This window comes from Schistocerca serialis, chromosome 3 (assembly GCF_023864345.2).
Source record: "Schistocerca serialis cubense isolate TAMUIC-IGC-003099 chromosome 3, iqSchSeri2.2, whole genome shotgun sequence".
NCBI lineage: Eukaryota > Metazoa > Arthropoda > Insecta > Orthoptera > Acrididae > Schistocerca > Schistocerca serialis.
The window spans coordinates 996,412,026-996,435,573 of record NC_064640.1 but is presented as its reverse complement, the minus strand read 5'-3'; the positions used below and the strand labels follow the sequence as shown (position 1 = coordinate 996,435,573).

Below are 23,548 nucleotides of genomic sequence, written 5' to 3'. Positions count from 1 at the left end.
CATCTACCTGGGAGCCTGTATCTAATATTTTCTGGGTCTCATGAACAAATAAAGCGAGTTGGGTCTCACACGATCGCTGTTTCCGGAATCCATGTTGATTCCTACATGGTAAATTCTGGGTTTCCAAAAACGACATGATACTTGAGCAAAAAAAATGTTCTAAAATTCTACAACAGATCGACGTCAGAGATATAGGTCTATAGTTTTGCGCATCTGCTCGACGACCCTTCTTGAAGACTGGGACTATCTGTGCTCTTTTCCAATCATTTGGAACCCTCCGTTCCTCTAGAGACTTGCGGTACACGGCTGTTAGAAGGGGGGCAAGTTCTTTCGCGTACTCTGTTTAGAATCGAATTGGTATCCCGTCAGGTCCAGTGGACTTTCCTCTATTGAGTGATTCCAGTTGCTTTTCTATTCCTTGGACACTTATTTCGATGTCAGCCATTTTATCATTTGTGCGAGGATTTAGAGAAGGAACTGCAGTGTGGTCTTCCTCTGTGAAACAGCTTTGGAAAAAGGTGTTTAGTATTTCAGCTTTACGCGTGTCATCCTCTGTTTCAATGCCATCATCATCCCGTAGTGTCTGGATATGCTGTTTCGAGCCACTTACTGATTTAACATAAGACCAGAACTTCCTAGGATTTTCTGTCAAGTCGGTACATAGAATTTTACTTTCGAATTCACTGAACGCTTCACGCATAGCCCTCCTTACGCTAACTTTGACATCGTTTAGCTTCTGTTTGTCTGAGAGGTTTTGGCTGCGTTTAAACTTGGAGTGGATCTCTCTTTGCTTTTGCAGTAGTTTCCTAACTTTGTTGTTGTACCACGGTGGGTTTTTCCCGTCCCTCACAGTTTTACTTGGCACATACCTGTCTAAAACGCATTTTACGATTGCCTTGAACTTTTTCCATAAACACTCAACATTGTCAGTGTCGGAACAGAAATTTTCATTTTGATCTGTTAGGTAGTCTGAAATCTGCCTTCTATTACTCTTGCTAAACAGATAAACCTTCCTCCCTTTTTTTATATTCCTATTAACTTCCATATTCAGGGATGCTGCAATGGCCTTATGATCACTGATTCCCTGTTCTGTACATACAGAGTAAAGTTCGGGTCTGTTTGTTATCAGTAGGTCCAAGATGTTATCTCCACGAGTCGGTTCTCTGTTTAATTGCTCGAGGTAATTTTCGGATAGTGCACTCAGTATAATGTCACTCGATGCTCTGTCCCTACCACCCGTCCTAAACATCTGAGTGTCCCAGTCTATATCTGGTAAATTGAAATCTCCACCTAAGACTATAACATGCTGAGAAAATTTATGTGAAATGTATTCCAAATTTTCTCTCAGTTGTTCTGCCACTAATGCTGCTGAGTCGGGAGGTCGGTAAAAGGAGCCAATTATTAACCTAGTTCAGTTGTTGAGTGTAACCTCCACCCATAATAATTCGCAGGAACTATCCACTTCTACTTCACTACAGGATAAACTACTACTAACAGCGATGAACACTCCACCACCGGTTGCATGCAATCTATCCTTTCTAAACACCGTCTGTACCTTTGTAAAAATTTTGGCAGAATTTATCTCTGGCTTAAGCCAGCTTTCTGTACCTATAACCATTTCAGCTTCGGCGCTTTCTGTCAGCGCTTGAAGTTCTGGTACTTTACCAACGCAGCTTCGACAGTTGACAATTACAATACTGATTGCTGCTTGGTCCCCGCATGTCCTGACTTTGCCCCGCACCCGTTGAGGCTGTTGCCCTTTCTGTACTTGCCCAAGGCCATCTAACCTAAAAAACTACCCAGCCCACGCCACACAACCCCTGCTACCCGTGTAGCCGCTTGTTGCGTGTAGTGGTCTCCTGACCTATCCAGCGGAACCCGAAACCCCACCACCCTATAGCGCAAGTCGAGGAATCTGCAGCCCACACGGTCGCAGAATCGTCTCAGTCTCTGATTCAGACCCTCCACTCGGCTCTGTACCAAAGGTCCGCAGTCAGTCCTGTCGACGATGCTGCAGATGGTGAGCTCTGCTTTCATCCCGCTAGCGAGACTGGCAGTCTTCACCAAATCAGATAGCTGCCAGAAGCCAGAGAGAATTTCCTCCGATCCATAGCGACACACATCATTGGTGCCGACATGAGCGCCCACCTGCAGATGGGTGCACCCTGTACCCTTCATGGCATCCGGAAGGACCCTTTCCACATCTGGAATGACTCCCCCTGGTATGCACACGGAGTGCACATTGGTTTTCTTCCCCTCTCTTGCTGCCATTTCCCTAAGGGGCCCCATTACGCGCCTGACGTTGGAGCTCCCAACTACCAGTAAGCCCACCCTCTGTGACTGCCCGGATCTTGCAGACTGAGGGGCAACCTCTGGAACAGGACAAGCAGCCATGTCAGGCAGAAGATCAGTATCAGCCTGAGACAGAGCCTGAAACCAGTTCGTCAGACAAACTGGAGAGGCTTTCCGTTCAGCCCTCCGGAATGTCTTTCGCCCCCTGCCACACCTTGAGATGACCTCCCACTCTACCACAGGTGAGGGATCAGCCTCAATGCGGGCAGTATCCCGGGCAACCACAGTCGTAGTCCGATCAGGGGATGCGTGGGACGAGCTGGCCGTCCCCGACAAACCCCCATCCGGACCCCCACAGTGATGCCCATTGGCAACAGCCTCAAGCTGTGTGACCGAAGCCAACACTGCCTGAAGCTGGGAGCGAAGGGATGCCAACTCAGCCTGCATCCGAACACAGCAGTTGCAGTCCCTATCCATGCTAAAAACTGTTTTGCAAAGAACGTCTGAACTAATCTACAGAGAGCGCAAACAAATCAACAAAATTTAAATGGTTATTAAATTACAAGATTGCCTAGTAAATGCAGTAATGCTGCTACTTGCGCACTGCTGACACTGCTCGGCGGCGGAAGGACACTACGCAAATTTACACTATTCAGGTACTAAAACGCGATGCTACAACTCTCAAATACTATAATACTCCCGAAATTTATGAATTAAACAATGCAAGTACCAAAAACACGCAAAGAAATTAAGAATTAAACTATGTAACAAATGAGTGAGCTAGGAGTATACGACTTGCTGCTCAGCTGCTTATCCAATGGCAGCAGGGAGCACACTGCCAATCTTTGCACAACTTTGAAATCTTATCGAGGTCTGACTGAGTATTTGTCGAGTTGCTTTCAGACTGAACTTCATTGTAGATAATTGCATCATCTCCAAAAAGTCTGAGATTGATATTGTCCACAATGTCTTCCCTGTGGTACACCTGAAATTACCTCTATATCTGATGATGACTTTCTGTCCTAGATAACTTGCAGTGTTCTCCCTACCAAGAAATCCTCAATCCAGTAACAAATGCTTGACACCCTGTATGATTGTACTTCTGATAATAAGTTGGGTGTGGTACTTAGTCAGATGCTTTTCGTATCTAATATCACTCCCATTACATCCAGGGTGTCCATTATTAAAGTTCCAGTTTCAAAATGCTGTACAAAGCAAACAACTGCTAAGAATGATGTCAAATTTGAATAGCACATATTGACGCACAGGGAAATATCATGGAACAAAAAAAATTTGATGAAAATTTTACCGATAAATAGTTCTGTAAGCATATTAATGTAAATGGGGTCGGCTACAAATGACAGGTGAATTACAATATGACACCTATGGTTTGAATTATATATTACACCATCTGTACTGTTCAGTGTGCATGACTGTACAAGATAGATAGTCAACAGTTGTGACATTGCTAGTTTGGTAAGCCCATCCACAAGTTCATACCATATCAGATGCTATAAATTGGTTTTCGATTGTCCTGAGGCCAAAAACCTCATAACAAGCAAAATGAAATCAATTTTTATTTGTCCTGTGACCAAAAACTGCACAAAAAGAAAAATGACATCAGTTTGTTACTGCCGTGAGACTTGCACAAGACGTATAGTTTTCTGCCACAAGTTAAAAATCAAGAAACAGCATGTTGCACAATAGATCAGTGTGTTTCGGGGGTCACATTCGGAATGCATTACGCATTGTGTGCCATCAGTTCAGCTACACTCATAACTGGTACAGTGAACACAGTATCTTTCAGATAATCCCACAGCCAGAAGTTACACAGATTAAGATCAGGTGATATGAATGACCAGGCTGTAGGGAAACTATGGCTGATGATACTAGCATTTCCAGAATCCCTCTGTAGCAAACCACTTCACTGGCTGTGCAGTGTGCATGGGGGTGCCATTTTGCTGAAAAATGATCCTACCACACATCCACACTGTTGAAGGGTTGGAATGACCTTGGTGCACAAGATTCTCATAGCATTTACCATTAACAGTACAAGTAACAGGATCCACAGGACTCATCACCTCAAAAAAAAGCCAGGGGGTGGTGACCCTACAATAAATTATGCTGTCATCTTTGCAGAATGTAGTGGTACTGGTTGATGTGCGTGTGGGTTTCCTGTTGCCAACATTCTACAATTTTGCATGTTGACATCTCATTGGAGATGAAAATGAGCTTTATTTGTTACACTTCCATATGAGCGAGAAATTTTGGACTGAACATTTGTCTTTCTGGCATGTCAGCAGGAAGCAGCTCCTAAACACAGGTGGTTTTGTGTGGATAGCAATGCAAGATGTTTTGTAGGATTTTATGCACCATCCTTCTAAACATGCCCGACATTTTGGCAATTCCCAATGCACTGTATGTTTGCACACACTATTCGAACCCTTCTCTAACGCTGTGACTACATCTTTGATAGACATCAGATCAACTACTTTCCTCCCTCTGCCACACTGAACTTCAAAAGAACCTATCCTTATGAATTTTGTACACATTTTCTCTAGCCCCTTTAGCAGACATCGAACAAATGCCTTTTTTCACACCCTTCCATGCCTAAAACGTCTGTAGGGCTACTGGTGCACAGTCAGTATTCCATCTCCTTAGCAGAGACAGTCATGTTCGGTGTCTCAGAAGCAAACTGAGAAACAGACATGTTCTGTGCATCTATTGGTGTGCATATACTAAAGCTTACAGTGCCATCTATTGGTCATTTTTTTTCCCCATGACATTTCCCCCCTTGTTCAAATCTGATATTCTTCTGAGCTGTGGTTCTCTTTCTACAGCATTTTGAAACTGGAACTTTAATCACGGACATCCTGTACTTTGAGAGTTGATAGTACTCATAGTAGGCCATAGTTCCTCAGAGGTATTACTATAGTGAAGTACCATACTATCTCCATGTCAGTCTCTCAGTCTTTTCTTCTTCTTCTTCTTCTTCTTCTTCTTCTTCTTCTTCTTCTTCTCTCTCCCCCCCATATTGGCCATTTCACCATTGTTGCAGTACTGTAACACATTTTTCATCTATAACACTATCTTGATACATGTAAAAAGTGCATCTACAGATACTGCTAAGATACTGTAGTCCCTTAGTGCACAGAATCTTAGGCACTACTTGTGATCATTTGATCAAAAACACTCCATCCAACAGTAATATAAATGGCTGATGTGAACCATATATCAATTATATCAGTAGAGCGAGGGGGGAGGAGAGAGGGAGGGGGGGGGCTAATCATAGCTCACTGTGGCATGTGTTGGTAGCTTAAATGTATCGGACCTATTTATCCATTCATCCATATAAAATAAGCACTGAATGGATATCTCGTGAATGTGTACAGTTTTTAAATATACACAAGAATGAAATTTCAGTCGGCATAATATGCAGGAATGTTATTTTGACATCTTTACAACTTACAACATTATATTTAGCCAACAGTGGTAGACAGTTTCCTGAATTCACTATCATAAGATGACAGATAGTGGGATGCTTATAAATTTGTAAGTATTTCTCCTTAAAAAGGATAATGCCTGTTGTAATCTCTTCTGCCAGCTATCTACTGCAGTGATATTTTGCACTTTTGTTTAGCAATGCTATCTTATAACTTTTAGTTTTGCCCTTTGGTCCCATACTTTGTCCCCAGTCTTAAAAAGTTGAACTACATTCAGCTAGATAGGAAAGGAATATAATTTGGTTACTGTCAAATTTATTTATTTATAGTTCACTTACAAATGATTTAAAAACTTTATACTTCATATAGTCTGAAAACATGTATGACGGGCTCAGTCCTGTCAATATGTGTAGTATGATGGGCATGCAGTACTTACTAATTATAACTGATGCTTGAACACACCTAATGATAGCCGTATTTAATTTAACAACAAAATTTGTGTCTTCACATTTACGGAGTTTCCATTATGTTTAGAACTAAGGGAAAGAAACTCTGGAAAGAATTGAAAGTTTAAAAGAAAAAATGTTCATAGTTCTTATGTACTTGTTTGGCTCATATGCAGTAAACTGGGGAGGATGGACATGTGAACATCTGTTTAATTCTTTTATCTTCTTCTTTTCCTTGTGCTTTTGTTCAATATGAGCACAAGGTTGGCATGGTTATTAATGGAGTTGGTATGGTTAATTTATGGGGTGGTCAGACTCCTTTCATGTCACCAAACTGTTACCCTCTACGGCAGGGCCGGCCAGAAATTCTGCATGCGTGCGGTGCTCCTGTACATGTGCAACTTCCGGGTCACAGCGAGCACGCCACAGCCGTCAGCGTTCATGTAGTGCATGTTTCTATGCACAGATGTCGCTTCTCTGTTACACAAAGTGCGTTATCAACACCTTGTATGTATATCACAACCTGGGCTGTATCTGTAAGATCTGTTGCTTCATCGAGCGCAACAGAGAAACAACAAAGTATTTAGCCTTATTTATTAGCTGCCTGTGCAGATCGCCGGCCATAGCACTGATACGTCTTGTCACTGTTTGTTTGGATAGATTGATTTCTTGAAACCTGCTAACATTCGTGGGACACACAAGTTCTGCAGCATCAATCAGACACCCTTTCACAAACTCCCCTTCAGAAAAGGGTTTCCCAGATTGTGCAATTCTTAATGCAATTTTAAAAATTCCTCGCAGTGAAGATTTAGTGTGGTTGTCATTCTGGAAAATTGAAAACAGTACATTGTACAGCATACAGTAAAACAGACATAAATGTAGCACAAGAAACTAAGAGTTCAAGAAGTATCAGTTAGTTCAAGAAGTATCAGTTACTTTGACGTACAGTAAGATCGAGTTGATGTGTCTCATCCATTTTCTGAAGGACATTTAATTTTGCTTGCCGTTCTTCACTGTTGAGTACACTACATTCGTCTTTGTGATATGTATTGTAATGTCTTTCAATTCAAAACTTACGCTGGACACCTATTATTCAGCGGCACAGCAAACGCTGAGAGTTTTCACTGACGGCTACGAAAAAGAATTGCAGTTCCCAGTCATTTTTAAACGACTGAGAACATAGATCTCCCGTCCTTTGCTTTTTCACAGTACTTGCCATTTCTCAGTACTTCTCTGTTAAGGTTACGGTCACCAGGGGTAAATGAGACTGGATATGTTGCTCTCTTGCTTGTACCACAGGGAAGTGAAGCCGCTGCCATTCATTTAGGACTCATGTCTAATAACAGATGTCGCTGTTGCTCGCTGTCGCACATGTGCAGCACTTCCGCACGTCTGCACACTGTGCAGTGTTTGGCCGGCCCTGCTCTACTGTCTGCATGTAGTGTTATTCACATGAAAGTGAGCAAAACTTTTCTGAATGTCTGCAAATCATGCAATTGAAGTGGATCTTGAGCACCTAATGGGATGTGGGGAAACTGCCTAAAAACCACATCCAGGCCTCCTGGCACACCGACCTCCATTGGTAACCTGCTGGGTGGGTTCAATCTGGGGCCAGTACACTCCTCCCTCGCCTACCACAAGTGGAGCTTTAACACGCATAACTATCCATTTTAGAATTCAAAATTATAACTAGACAGGCAGACAGCTAGACGAATTCAGCTTTTTAAATTGTCTTTGATGCACAAGCATCTCCAACCATTTTTAACACAATTTTTTATCAGCAATGGTATGTTCCTGTGCTAGAATTACACATTCTATCTCTATAGTCACACATTTTGATTCTGTGTGCCCAGTACAAGCTTGTGAAGACAGGACATAAAACCATTGCATTTTGATACATGATAAATTTTTGAAACTTAGATATTGAAGGATATGAAGATTGTAATCATGTAATACTTGTCACATAGAGAAAATAATTGCAAGTGCTAAGTCACTCATGCGTCATATATTCAGAAATGGTAACCTTGAGATATTGCAACATTCCACTTTTCTTTCTTTTTTTTTTTTTTTTTTTTTTTTTGCAGCTCTTCCCTCATTACAAAATAGTGATCAGGTTCTCCTGGAATGTAAAGATCATTTATACTGAATCAAGTTTCACTCAGTTGTAATCTTACTCTAATAATAAACAGCAGTACCAGCATTTCAATTGTTATCCTCTCAGTCTGACAGATTGTATTATTTTCACAGTATGTACATGTTTCATGGTACAGAATTTCTTGAAAAATATGTCAATCACCACAACAGCCCCTTCATAATTAGTAATTATACTTTGCATTTTACATATGAGTCTGCTTCCAAGAATGCCTTGCCTTTTCTTCCTAAAAAAAAATAAAATAAATAAATAAAAATAAAAAAAAATACTGCATCTCACTGTGATATGCCACACTTTTGTAACATTGCACTGCTCCAGACTAAAACATATGGCTTTCATTTCATCCAGAAATGATGTTATCCATACTCAAAATTTTTTGCAAGGTTATCATTATTGTTCGATAACTTACTCAGTCATTGCAACATCAGTATTGCATATCACCATTATCTCTTTCTAGTTACTACCCATGTAACTACCACTGGTGCAAAACCTTTCCAATTGTTCAGCATTACCACCAACACCATTCCCACAAACATCATTAATATTACAACCAATATACTTGCACCTGCTGCCTTTTCTCACATTCTTAGCCATTTTCTATTTAGCTTCTGTGTTTTTCCACACTTAATATCATATTTCAACTAATTCTGTGTTCAAAAGCTACAACATTTTTCCTCCTCTCATGTGTTTTCATTTATCCCAAATTAAGGCAAGCTGTTATTCATCACTGGTAAATGTTCTGTGTCTCTGCTCACACTGCATTGTTGCCTTCAGTGCAGAAGGACTCGGGTGCAATTCCTAGCACCACAACAAATTTTTTCTGAGGTAGGATGGTCTGGTGCAGAGTCTACTCAGACCTTGTGAGGCCAAATAAGGATCTGCTTGAATAAAGAAGCAGCAACTTCATCAGGATTCATCTACTGGCGATAACAACTTGAGGGATTTGTGATATGCTGATCACATGTGCCATAATCATCGATCTCTCCACGTACCGCCGTACAGGCAGCAGGCCACAGGTTGGAACAGGCCTAAGGTCTACTCCATGTGTGGTGTTTATGTTTACACTTATTATATAGCTCTGCATGCAGACTGTGTACCAGTAAGAATAAAAATAAATTAATTTTAAACAAATGTAAACTTTTTTAAACTTTATACAAGAGGTTGTTCTTCACTTGCTGCTTTAGATTCATGTATATGACACTCAGCATTATTACACTGATCATTATTGTACCAACTTGTTATGATATCTACAAATAGTGTTAAGAAAAATCATATATTAATCTATACTGTCATAAACAATACATAATTAAAACTCTTCTCTGTAAAGGATGAGCTTTTTTCCAGCAACAAACACAACTTTAAGACATGTTTTATTTTCTTGCTGTTCAGTTCAACAGGAACACAAGATGCAGTTGTACCAAAGGGTGAAGAGTCAATTCCTCTCCATTCTTTGACTGTGTCAAATGGTGATCCAACAGACCAATCTTATAGCCCGTATCGGGTCATTGGGTAAGTTCAGCAGCACCTTGTTTCAAAACATGTTTTGTTTCATTACATAATAGTTGTAAAAGTCAACATCAGATGTATTAAATTAGAATTTTATTTTGCTTCCTTTTTTTTTTTTTTTTTTTTTAAAGTAAACAAATGAGTTTGACATTTGTAAATTATATTTGTAACATTTCAGCAAACCTGGCTATGGCCAGTTTATACAACCCAACAGCTATGGTAAGCAGATTCCTATTTATCTTTTCAGCTGCAGCTGTAACACCACCACAGTGTGTGAGCATGTATCTGCATGAAAAAGCAGCAGAGAGAGAGGGAGGAGGAGGAGATATTGTGGATGATAAAAAGGGACACACACACACACACACACACACACACACACACACACACACACACAGAGAGAGAGAGAGAGAGAGAGAGAGAGAGAGAGAGAGAGAGAGAGAGAGAGAGAGAGAGAGAGAGACAGAGAGACAGAGAGATTTGAGATTTGGGGGATTCATAATGGTTTTTTACCAGCTGCCTTCTGACTGTTAACCAATGGAATTCCAGTTACTTAACTTAACTACTAACACATATCCTGATCCCTTGCAGCTTACGCGATGAATACAGCACTGAGATCACTCCCCCAACGCCACCTCCCCGGCGTGTTCGTCTGGGATGCATGGGACGGGACACATCATCCAGCTTTTCACGCATTGCAAGTGGTCTTAAACTGGCTCAAGCACAGGCTATGGCAGTAGCTGTAGCAGGCTTCATGCCTAACACAGTGATGTTTGCTGTAAACCATGGAAGGCACTCTCCTCCCACACATAGAGCATCTTTCCATGGCCGAGGTTAGCCCCAATGAACAACTTCCTTTATGTTCCTGTGACATCTTTAATTTTCATTTTAGAATAAGCTTAATAAACAGTTCATGAACGTTATTAATATATAAAATTTTCTTTTGATATTTGCATGACTAAAAAACTACTTCACCATTCAGTAGATAGTGCAAGTATTTAATATGTGTGGGCACATTTTTGTGCATGCTGTTTTCAGTTTGTGACGCATGACAAATTAACATGGCAATGTTATGATGTGGTAACATTATTCATCTTGTATGTTTTCAGTGAAGATTTCATTGTCAGTAAACACTTTTCTATTTAGTAACTCTGTTCTTTTCTATAGTGTCAAGGGTGGGAGATTCAAATGGGAGTCTTGGTACAGAAAGACTGTCGCATTCCCTTCCTGGTAGTCCAGCTGATCGCAGGCCAAACTTTCCTGAAGTTGTTGGGTCAGCTGAGAGTCTTGTTGGCAGGGTAAGTTAAACCTTCATAACATTGGTGTCAGTCACAACCTTTTTGATAACCATACAGTTTGAAACACAATACAGGGTTCTTTCTGTGAATGCCTGTACTTTATTTAAATGTAACCTATTTAATACTAGTCCCACAGCTGTTAAACCACAAATTAACATCATAGTTTGTAGCAAGTTTTGTGGCTAAAAAAAGACATAAAAAAAATTTCTTATTATCACCTTGAGCTACTGGTAAAATACCATATTTACACACCCAGTTTTAATTGCCCGATCATCAGGTTCATAAAAGTATTCACAGCACTGAGTTAAGTGAAATATAAAATTGTTTTCGTCAGGTGATAAGACCGTGAATTATATACTGTTGTCATATAGTAATATAAATTGCATCATCAGACATTGATCATCCATTCAGTAACCTCTGCGTAGCAGGAATCTGTTCAGAACATTAATTCAGATTATAGTTTTAATGTGAATGAGTACACTACCAAACACACTTTTTATACATTGGTGATGTAATTTATATTATGATATTACAACAGTGTATAACTGAAGCATGTGCACAAATAATGCTGTATGGCACATTCTGCAGTTTTTAGGAAATCAACAAAAACTGTTAATTCCAGAGAATTATTGCAAAATAATAATGTAATGGCAGACTGTATTGTTTGTCCATACAGACTGTTGAAAGTACTTGGCTGTGTTTTTAAAAATTGTGCTAAGCATAGTTTTCTTTTTTAAAAAAATAAGTAAGTATTAAAATGATAAAACATTTTACAACAATGGATATACAGCATTATTCCAGATCACTCTGTATTCTGCTGTAATGATAAGGTTGGTTAGAATCCAAAAGGTGCAAGAAAGAAAATTATAACCAGATCCAAAATAATATTTGTTGTGAACTGATTACTTTCATCTTAAAAAGGAAACAGAACATAAATTTTTATTAAGTTGAGGCACAAATCTGGCACATTAACCTCAGATGTCCCACTGCAGGTTTTTGTAAAAATGCCTGTATTTTGGCTCCGTATATTTCATGTCCAATAGATCCCTTTTTTTCTCCATATGAAGTTTCAGCACCCCATTGTTAAGCAACTGAAAACCAAAAAGCAACAGAAAATTTTTTTAACTGATGTTTGCAACCATGTTTTAGAATACAGTGTCTTTCCCATGGGCGAAGCAGATTACAACTACGACACATGCTTGCGCTTTGAGGTTTGACACTACACAGCTTCAGTCAAAGTTTATCAGTAATTTTCAAAGCAGATGGCTTTTTCAAAACCAACTCAGTAGGTCCTATGTCCTTCAAGTCTTCATCATCATATCCTGAATTGTCAGTTCTGAAGGATCAATTAAGACCTTAGCAATGACATGCTTCCATTCTGATTGAGCCATGATCATTGTGAAGTCCTTGTCACAAGTTAGGAAACTGTGACCTGAACATAAAACCTTCTGATGTATTTCTGTAAAGTTATTGCCTTGGACCAGATAAAAATAAAACACAAAAACTCTCCAGTTATTGTTCTGTCTGACACAGTGGTCAGAGCGTAAAATCAGTTTGCATTTCATACCTTCTTAAAGCATATTGTAATTGTTTGTCACAAATTTAAGCAGACAGGAAACTATTTTAGCTGAATCTCTCCTTGTAGTGGAGTCAGCCCACAAACTTACTGTAATGTTTCTAGTACCAACATCATGAACCATGAAATTATATGATGGCAGTTGTCTCTGGTAGAATACTATGGAATGTGTCAATGAAAGATAAAGTACAACCTGTTGTAGGTCTACTAACATAACATGGGTATTGTTGTTCCTTTTAGCCATTTTCCTATCATTTTTTAGAACTTTGTATGTTTGGCCTCCTTTTGCATGATGCAACTGACTAACAAGTTCAAGGTTGTGCAGTTCTGTTTTGTCTGAAGCTTCAAACATTTTGTTGAACAACAGATTGCACTGTCTGCAAGTATCTAACCCTCATGTTCTGAAATGCAAATTAAAGTCTGTCTGAAATACACTGTGATAGGATGACCTGCTTGTTGATTTACCAGGAAACTTTTGGGTAAACAGTCAATACATTCTGCAGAGGTTGATGTTGAGGTGCAGATATTCTTTTGAGGATTTATTCCAGCAGTAATGGCTCATCAACTTTGGGAAACTCAAAATCTGTTCATGACTTGGAGTTGTGTCATCACTTGATGTGGCATGTAACTTATTGAAATATTTTCCTTCACTGTCTGTAGAAGTCGTCATTCCACCTAAAAGATGGAATCACCACTTTTATGTTGAAGGTTTATGTTGATGAGTCCATATTCATCATTGGGTGATGCAGAATATGTTGAGCAATGCTTTTTAACACACTTATTTTGATCAGGCTTTGCATTTAAAAGTAGCTTATTTCCACAGAATGTATTGACTGTTTACCCAGAAGTTTCCTGGTAAGTCAATAAGCAGGTCATTTTACCACAGAGTGTTTCAGACAGACTTTAATTTGCATTTCAGAACACAAGGGTTAGATATTTACAGACAGTGCGATCTGCCTTACCTTTCTTTTGTCTGGCTGACACACCTATTTCCATGCGTTCTATCAAGTAAATGGACTGCTCATCTTACATCAGTCCTTGATGTTCTTCGTACAGCTTACTAAATTTCCAGGTTTATGTCTTTGCATCCATCTTTTGAGCACACTTCTGCATTGCATACATGATCCTCAAGCATGCAAACAATCAATATTACTACCCAATATTCAACTGGATTATCATATTTCACAGTTCCAGATTTATTCTTCCTGGACCCATGCTGAGCATCAGAGACAATTTATTGATTGGCGACTCCATGGAGTGCTGTGTGCACATCGACCATATAAGTTAAATTAAAAGGAGGGTCAGTGTTGGTCGTAATATTGATGATGTTTTATTGATAGCAGAATCGATTTTCGATCACATAGTGATCATCTTCGGTGCTGTACACATTAAACTCAGACACTGGTATCAAGTTTCAATAACCAAAACTGAAAAGCAATTACAATAACTCTTGTGATCGCTTCTCAGTTTTGGTTATTGATAACTTGATACCAGTGTCTGAGTTTAATGTGTACAGCACCGAAGATGATCACTATGTGAACGAAAATCGATTCTGCTATCAATAAAACATCAATATTATGACCAACACTGACCTTCCTTTTAATTTTAATTTTAATTTTAATTTTAAGAGACAATTTAGTTCATTTCCAGATGTCTTTTTAAATTTTCTTCACCTTCAGACAGTTGGAAATGTAACACTCATCAGAGATAAATTTAAATTTTCAATAGCTATTTTATTTATGCAGTTCTTTGTGATAAAATTAGACATGCCATAAATTCCACTTGATGATTTTCTTTCTTAGACTCTTTGTATTTAATATGATTTCATCCCCATTGGTTTCACAAAAGAGTTTGGAAATTAAGAAACACTTTATTTTACTTTCTGTATTGTGTGCTTGTTGATGCCTTATAGAAATTCTTTACAATATTTTTACAATAATTATTGAATATATCGGGAATATCTCATGGCTTATTCCCTATGTAGCTATTTTGAATCAGAGTTGTGTTATGTTCAGGAGTCAGTTGATTTGTTACATTTCTTATAACCATCTTTCCTTTGCTTTGTTTATGGATGTTACCACTTAATAGCCATTATCCACTCATTTGTGTTACAACTTTCTTGTGGGTTATATCATATTGTCTCTTCTGTGATGAGGTAGAATGGTTATTTTCTCCAAATTCTTATTTTTATTTAAATAACTGCTCAAAACTATTATATTCTGTGCAATTTTTTTTATGAATATGGCAGTGCCTTCATGTTGTTTGTGACTTTATCTTCAAAATGAGTTGCTAATACACACATCAAAAAATGTTTTGCATCACCTTGGTTCCAAGAGTTCTAGAACCTGTACAGAAAATTGGAATAGAGATCAACATAAACATCAATTCCACCCTTTTTATTGCTCATGAAAACCACACATTACATGTTGTACCAGCATACAGTGAGACCTTCAGAGGTGGTGGTCCAGATTGCTGTGCACACTGGTACATCTAATACCCAGTAGCACATCCTCTTGCATTGCTGCAGGCCTGTATTTGTCATGGCATATTATCCACAAGTTCATCAAGTCACTGTGGGTCCAGATTGTCCCACACCTCAACAGTAATTTGGCATAGCTTCCTCAGAGTGGTTGGTGGGTCACATTGTCCATAAAGAGCCCTTTTCAATCTATCCCAGGCAAATTCAATAGGGTTCATATCTGGAGAACATGCTGACCACTCTAGTCAAGCGATGTCATTATCCCGAAGGAAGACATTCACAAGATGTGAACAATGGGTTGCGAAGTGTCAGCCATGAAGACAAATGCCTCGCCAATATGCTGCTGATATTGTTGGACTATCGGTCAGAGGATGGCATTCACATATCGTACAGCCATTACACGCCTTTCATGACCAATAGCAGCATATGCCGGCCCCACATAATGCCACACCAAAACAGCAGGGAACCTCCAGCTTGCTGCACTGACTGGACAATCTGTCTAAGGCACTCAGCCTGACCGGGTTTCCTCCAAACACATCTCCGACAATTGTCTGGTTGAAGGCATATGCGACACTCATTAGTGAAGAGAACATGATTAGAATCCTGAGCAGTCCATTTGGCATGTTGTTGGGCCCATCTGTATCATGCTGCATGGTGTCGTGGTTGCAAAGATGGACCTCACCATGGACGTTGGGAGTGAAGTTGTGCATCATGCAGCCTCTTGCGCACAGTTTGAGTTGTAATGTGATGTCCTATGGCTGCATGAAAATCAATATTCAACATGGTGGTGTTGCTATCAGAGTTCCTCCAAGCCATAATCAATAGGTAACAGTCATCCACTGCAGTAGTAGCCCTTTGGTGGCCTGAGCATGTCGTTGACAGTTCCTGTCTCTCTGTATCTCCTCCATATCTGAACAACATCACTTTGGTTCACTCCGAGATGCCTGGACACTTCCCTTGTTGGGAGCACTTACTAGCACAAAGTAACAATGTGGATGTCGTTGAACCACTGTATTGACTGTCTAGGTATGGTTGAAGTACAGACAACATGAGCCGTGTACCTCCTTCCCGGTGGAATGACTGGAACTGTTTGGCTATCTGACCCCCTCCGTCTAATAGGCGCTGCTCATGCATGGTTGTTTACATCTTTGGGCAGGTTTAGTGACATCTCTGAACAGTCAAAGGGACTGTGTCTGTGATAAAATTTCCACAGTCAACATCTGTCTTCAAGAGTTCTGGGAACCGGGGTGATGCAAAACTTTTTTTGATGTGTCTATATAGCCAGTTATGTTAATGGAGCAAATTTGGTTTGATATCAGCCATTGTTCAGTAACACAGAGAGCATGTCTATAACTCTAGTCAGCTGCAAATAGCAATTTAATATCTGCAATAGTGATTGACTATTGGTGAGTGATGTGTATAATATTCGAGTCGCTGGGGAAAAATTTTGTCCAAAATCTCTGCTGTAATTTATCATTATGAGTGTGGCTGGTATTAAATCAGCTATATTTTTCTGTACAGAAACTCACAAAAATTCCACTGTGCCCTTTTTAATTATTTTTGGTACCCTTTGGTGAATTACCATATTGTTACAGTAGCATAACAATTAAATGCAATCAGTGTTCCTTTTGATCTGATAAAAATGTGAAATGGGATTTATTCATCTCTTAATATAGAGTTATCATATTATTTATTTCCTTATACACAGGGAATGTCAAGTTTATAATTAGGCCTAAACATAAGTACTTCTGGAAAAAGTACTCATCTTGTAAAGATTTTAATGTTGTTTCACCAGGTAATAGTGTGATACAACTACCAAAACAACATTTATACATTTTATATCAACATATAAATACACAAATTTACTATTCAAAGTTTTAACATTGCTCTCTGTAAATGCCCTTGATAAAAGAATAATAGTTCTCCGTTATATGACTGTAGAGCAATCAAGCTCAGTGTTAAAAACACATTCCTATCTCTGCTCAGTACACTGCAACATCTGCGAATTGTTTTTAATGGTGCATGGGAACTCATATTTTTTCATTGCAGCAATCCTTTCTTTCTTTCTTTCTTTCTTTCTTTCTTTGATTTTCTTTTCCTACAATACTGTTTTGATGCTAGTTAAATGGCATCTGGGAATTATGTGATAAAAATAAATAAAACCCTCAAACACACATTGCAAACATTATGTTATTGAATGTAATTTTTTAGTTATCCATTTCTGCCTTTTGAATAAAATTTTTTTTTTTTTATTTAGATGTAAAAATTTTCAGTTACTTCGTCTGTCTACTGATCATTGCAAATTATTTTTGTGTCACTCATTTCTAATGATACAGCTCTGAATTGCATCATCTGGGACTTCATGATGATGATTTTTTCCCATTTAGTTTTAACCAGGATGTGAGCTTTTCTAAATTACTTTTGTGCTGTCCAGAATTTTTTTTCTGGAGTATAGTTTTCAGTCGGAATTAAGGAATCATCTAAAACTCAGCAAGACTGAACATCATTATTTAATGGTACATTTTCTCCATGGAACAAGAACAGATGCAGACACAAATGCTGTGAAAGTCTTCAGAAAATTCTTTCTTAGTCAGAGAAATAATTGTTTTCATTTGATTATGGTATGTTGATAATTTTTACTTTTGGACTGCGTAGTTACAACTGAATGAAACACAATTTTTGTGGCATACATGTTTCACCTTTATTCTGTGGAAAGCATCTTTAAAAAAAATGTCAACATACTGTAATAGTACATACACCAGATGACAACAGGACTACAAAAGTTGGAGATGTTTTCATTTGATATTACAATTTCTCTATAATTGCTTTCTGTCAAATATGAGTTGACCCCCTTAGTGTACTTTCCTTATTCAGACATCTGTAGTTTGTAAAGAAGTAGAAGTGATTATCTGAATATAAAGCTTTTGTCAGATAACAGACCATTTTTGTGACTTCTTACTTTTATCTAATGGTCAGGTCCTCTCTCCTCTAAATTTGTGTCTGGCATTTACAGAGCTTACTTACATTTTGGAAAGAAATTGTTATAAACAGAATGTACTATTTTTGCTTCAATTTTCCTATTCTGATATTCCAGCTCCTCAGGCTACTTGATATTAATTTAGATAACAACCAATATAAGAACACCAAATGGTGATATTATAGGCCTAAAAATTTCATGAAATATTTTCATTTTCAAACTTCTTTCCAAGAAGTAGTAGTCCAGAGATATAAGATAGGGCTTCATACAGACAGGATTGGGTCATCACGTTCTCCCAATTAATGTTACATGCATAGATAAGGTGAACTGTGGGGACCTGAGTCCTGCATTGAAGCAATCTTATTCCCAGTTAGAGCTTCAGAATTTTGAGTTTGTGAGAAAACAAGAATGCCAAGCAAATTGATATAATGTCTTTTGCTATGGTGCTCAGTGAAGGGAAAGGTTCCAAATAAGCAACTGAAATTTTTGGTATTTCTAGCATAAGACTGCTGCTTGTGTTTTGATATTTTTTTAAATTTCATCATCCCCATGCTCCCCCCTCTGTACTAGAAGTGCTTCTTCAGCTTGGGGATGTTCCTTCTGCTATGTTTCTGGTTTCCTTTTTTTTTTTATCATCAATTGATCTAAAGATTTTCTTCTGTGTATAAATTCATCAAATTTCGTTTTCAATGAACCTTTTATCCCTATTACTATTATCACTGTCAGTATACTATTAACACCAAATCAGGGCCAGTTTAAGACAAAAGTAACACAAATGGCCACTTGGAGCACCAAGCTCAAAGGGATGCCAGAGAAACCCAAGTGCGAAATATGTATACATCATAAACCAGAAATAGTAGCAAAAACTGAGATGAGTGAAAGTATTCAGTAGTAGAAGCAGAAATGTTGTAGTTGACATGGGTCCACAAATGAGCTGTTTGCAAGATAATTACAAATGTGTAGTTATGAGCCGTCTCTGATTTCAGTATCAGATATTGACTTTGTTGATATAAATGTAATTGAAATGTAAACTTCTCAGTTAGATCCTCATCTAGTTAAATTTTGTCACTCATTGGTCTGAGTGAAAGAAGTTTTTCAAAACTGAAGTTGACAAAACAATGGAAATTCCAGGTTGGAATATCAACAATATAAGGGAAAGATGATTACTACTCACTGTAAATATGGCACATTGAGTTGCAGATAGGCACAGTGAAAAGACTGTTACACATTTAGCTTGAAGAAAGCTTTGGTCGAAAGCTAAAGTTTTTGGTTGTGCCTGTCTGCAACTCAGTGTGTCATCATTATGGTGAGTAGCAATCTATATTTTTCCCTGTATTGTTGAAGTTGATAAAGATATAATTCCCTCAAGAATAATTGTGCAGAATGTTAACTTTTAGCCATTGAAAATGATACTATGAAGCCAATCAATTCATATTCTGTTCCAAAAGCTTTTTTGAACTGGAAGGCTAGAAAATTTCCAATACAATGTTTTTACACAAGGGAAATACTACACTATGTACACTGAATAACTGTAGAAATTATACATGACTTTATTAATAGAACATTTCTCTTTCATGTCATACAAATGTGTATTATTTTGTTCAGTTGCATACCTAAAAACTTTGATCATGTTTATCAGTTTTCACCTACTTTCATTTATAATTTTATAAAATTTAACTACTTATTAGTGAGTCCTCTTCACAAATAATGTACAGTTTATGCAGTTAAACAGTGTCTTATGTTTAACACATCAGTATAAATTTAAATGATTTTTTTGTATTTTTGTCCTACATTTTATGATGGAAAGTGAAATAATTTGTAAAAAGATAATTATCAAACAAAATGAATAACAGAAATTTTATATTCTCATTCAATCCATTCAGGTTAATAGTTAGTGCATTGTTATCAAAGCTAGAAAAAATACAATAGGTCTAGTTCTTTCTGCTTTCATCAAAAGAAAAGATTTCAAAGATCTCAGACATTATCAGTGCAGGTTTAAGACCCAAGAAACACAAACTGCCATTGGGGTGCTAGGCTGAGAGGGGTGCCAGAGGTGCCACAACTGTTAGATTTCTATACAGGATGTGTCACAGTTAGTAATGGTCATGTGGGACACCAAATGTGCCAAAGCTGTAAGCTTTGTATTCACTATGTATCACAATTAGTAGCAGCTGATTGGGACATCAAGCTGGGAGGAACACCCAAGCACAGGATCTGTATATAGGTGATACCACAATTAGCAAAAGCTGATATGTATGAAAGTAAAAGAGGGAAAAGATCTGGAAAGGGGTTGTGCAGGTGAGGGAGGGGTGGGGGGAGGGGGGAAAATAAGAAGAGTGTGGAAAAATGTTGTTGACCCAGCCCCAGATCTTAACTTTAATGTAAATGAAGGGTTTCTTCTTTCAATATTTAGCACTAGCATAAAATTTTGAAATGTATTTCTTTTTCTAAGGAATGTATATATATTGCTCATTCTAATTTAAAACATTTCCAAGATCACTAATTCAGTTTTATTTTCATGTGTTTCACAAAGAGCCAAAGGAAAGCCAACTAATGTCTTAGGAGAGGGGTAGGCACCAAATGCCTGAGGGACAATGGGCACCAAATACTATGTTGCTTGTGCGGAAAAATGTTCTTGAACTGACCCTGGGTCAAATCTTTGACAGTATCCATTTCTATAACTACTGGTTACCGTATGCTTCAGTTAGTTGTTTTATTATTCCATGTGTCATGTTCGTGATATCTTGCTTTGAAGTGGACCACTTCATCTGCTCTACAAAAATAATATATTTCTTTTGTGAATACAGATCTGCAGATCAACCACTTAAGTGATTCCTGTTCATATTTTAATTGCACTTGTCCATTGTTTATGTCTTTGTGCTTATTTACACATGAAACAAGGTACATTTGTCATGAACTGAAGAGGATGAGTGATACTGCTCTACACTTGCAGTTTTAATGCTCTTCTATTTTGTTAAGTAATTTAATGTATGAAAATCAGGAGATGCAGTATTTGATGTGATCCTTATTTGTGATTTGTAATAGGTGCTGGTTGAGCAAGGACTTGGAAAGTACTGTGATCCTGACTTTGTGCGTTACACATCACGAGAAATGCAAGAAGCACTCAATATGACGCAAGAAGAAATGGATCGTGCAGCTCATAGGCTGCTGTTACAAGAGCATCAAGGGAGACCCCTTTCATTCCAGAACTCCGCTGTTCCTGGAGAACTTGTACAAGGAAGTGCCAACCCTCATTTATAGCAGTGGGCCCCTACTCTTTTCAGCCAAAAAGTATTGGCTTGTCTTATAAAGTGCCTCATTTACTTTTCCTGAAAATGGAAAGATAAATCAACCTTGACACAAAGTGTCATTTCCTCCTTATGTGAACTGCCCAAATTCAACAATAGTTGATTGTTTTTCCTGATATACATATACAAGAGGAATGACATAGAGAAACATGACTCATTCACCTGGTATGGCCTTTATGTTGTGTTAATTGAAAATTTGTCATGAAATGTGTGTGATACATATCCAGTGACAGTGCTTTTTAAGTCAAATATGTATCCTGGCAGGACCAGGAAGCTGTAAAACACTTGTGGTGAGCATAGTCACATATTTTTATTATTCCAGTGAAGGAATTGTTTTTGGATAATGCATGAAGAAATTGGGTCAGCTTTATTTGCAGCATAATTACCTGCACTATGTGAGCCTCAAGAAATTAAATTTTCAGTATATGTTTGAAACATTTTTTCTTCTCATTTGTCAAAACTAGAGCTTATAGTTAAAACTGACTTGGGTGGTACATTTCAAGGCAAAGCTAATTTTGTTTACTGAATAAGGGAGAAAGTACCATATTATAGTAAACTTTGAGCACATTTCCAATATTAATTCTTTCAACAATTACTGGAGAGCTATTTTATTTTTTGTTCTTTTCCATTATGACAATCTTCATTCACATATGCTGATAAAGTCAGGTCTGGAACATATTGGTTTTGTGTGTTCAGGGAATTTACAAATTCCTCCATTAGGTATTATCCCCATTTTTCAGCCCCTTTCCTTTGCCTTTACAGTTATACCAGAAAGATATAGTAAATATTTTTCCATTCAAGATTGGTGCACAAAATTTTTACAAACTGAACAAAAATTGTGTAAGAGTAGTCAGTCAGTTTTTTTACAAGGAATTTATCTTACTTTTTCATGATAAGTTTGGACTATTACTTGAATACTGATTTTGTTCTGAGGAAGGGTTTTTTCTGACAACATAGCTAATATGAATACATGCAAAGAAAAAGGAGTTGTAATAACTAATTAATAATAAATTTTCAATGATTTCTTTTGGATAAAGTATGAAGGGCTTTCCTGTTATTCAGTTAGTCTTTTACCTTTTTTTTAAATAATTTGCCCCTGTAGAAGGAGAGAGACACAAAATTACACTTACATAAATTATTCATTTTGTAGAGTAATGAGCAAATAATTCCTGTTGCAAAATTTCATTTAACTTTATCATTATCATTGTATTTTGTGTTAAAGGAAATTGGTAAAAACAAATATTTTAATCACTGTAATCATCCTTTGGTCATTACAGCTCCTTGCAGAATCCTAAGATATAAACGGAGTAGTTTTCTTCTCCTATTTCCATGTGTTTCTTTATGAATGCCAGTTAAAAGATAAAATGTTACAGAATTGTTACTTTTATGCAATGTGGATTTTGTATGACTGTAAGAAATTGTACATGATACTGGATGTCCATTTGTAATGTTATAAGCCTTCTACAGTGAATGTAAGGAAGCCAGTACATTTCCTGATCTCCAAAGCCATTGCTGTTCTTTTCCATATATTTGTGTGTGTGTGTGTGTGTGTTGTGTGTGTGTGTGTGTGTGTGTGTGTTTGTTTAAAAATAAAAATTGTACATTTTGTATACCTGAGAAGTTGAAAGGCATTGTACTGAGAAGTTTTTAATCCCACACAAATGTGTGCCTTGTCAAACCATAAGTAAAACTATTTTTTAATGTTAAAACATTTATGTATAAAGAATATTAAAACTATTCAGACAAAAAATTGTTTTGTCGATTTATCCTCACTTTAAAAGTTTCAGTCTCCATTTTATTTTTTGGCCAAAAACATTTGAAGCTAGTAAGCTCTACTTGCAACATTATTTATGTGCACAGTAACAAAAATTTATAAAAACAATCTGTAAGTGATATACATTTAACATCTGAATTTGTTTTTTTTGTATTTTAAAATTACACTTGTATCACTAATAACTATGTTATAACATCAATAGCGCTGGCCAGTGTGGCCGAGCGGTTCTAGGCGCTTCAGTCTAGAACCGCGCGACCGCTACGGTCGCAGGTTCGAATCCTGCCTTGGGCATGGATGTGA

General features: G+C 37.7%; 1 protein-coding gene across 5 annotated transcripts in view; it reads left to right on the top strand.

The window, feature by feature from the left end:
• Nucleotides 1–23,213, top strand: part of LOC126471447 (muscle calcium channel subunit alpha-1-like) — an 876,499-nt gene extending 853,286 nt beyond the window's left edge. For all 5 annotated transcript variants that reach the window (XM_050099633.1, XM_050099629.1, XM_050099632.1 and 2 more), the window contains exons 39-42: nucleotides 9,723–9,842; nucleotides 10,018–10,058; nucleotides 11,004–11,134; nucleotides 21,212–23,213. In XM_050099633.1, coding sequence (XP_049955590.1) covers nucleotides 9,723–9,842; nucleotides 10,018–10,058; nucleotides 11,004–11,134; nucleotides 21,212–21,427 — 508 coding nt within the window. In that variant the 3' untranslated portion in view covers nucleotides 21,428–23,213. The remainder of the gene's footprint in view (nucleotides 1–9,722; nucleotides 9,843–10,017; nucleotides 10,059–11,003; nucleotides 11,135–21,211) is intronic.
• The last annotated feature ends 335 nt before the right edge of the window (nucleotides 23,214–23,548 follow it).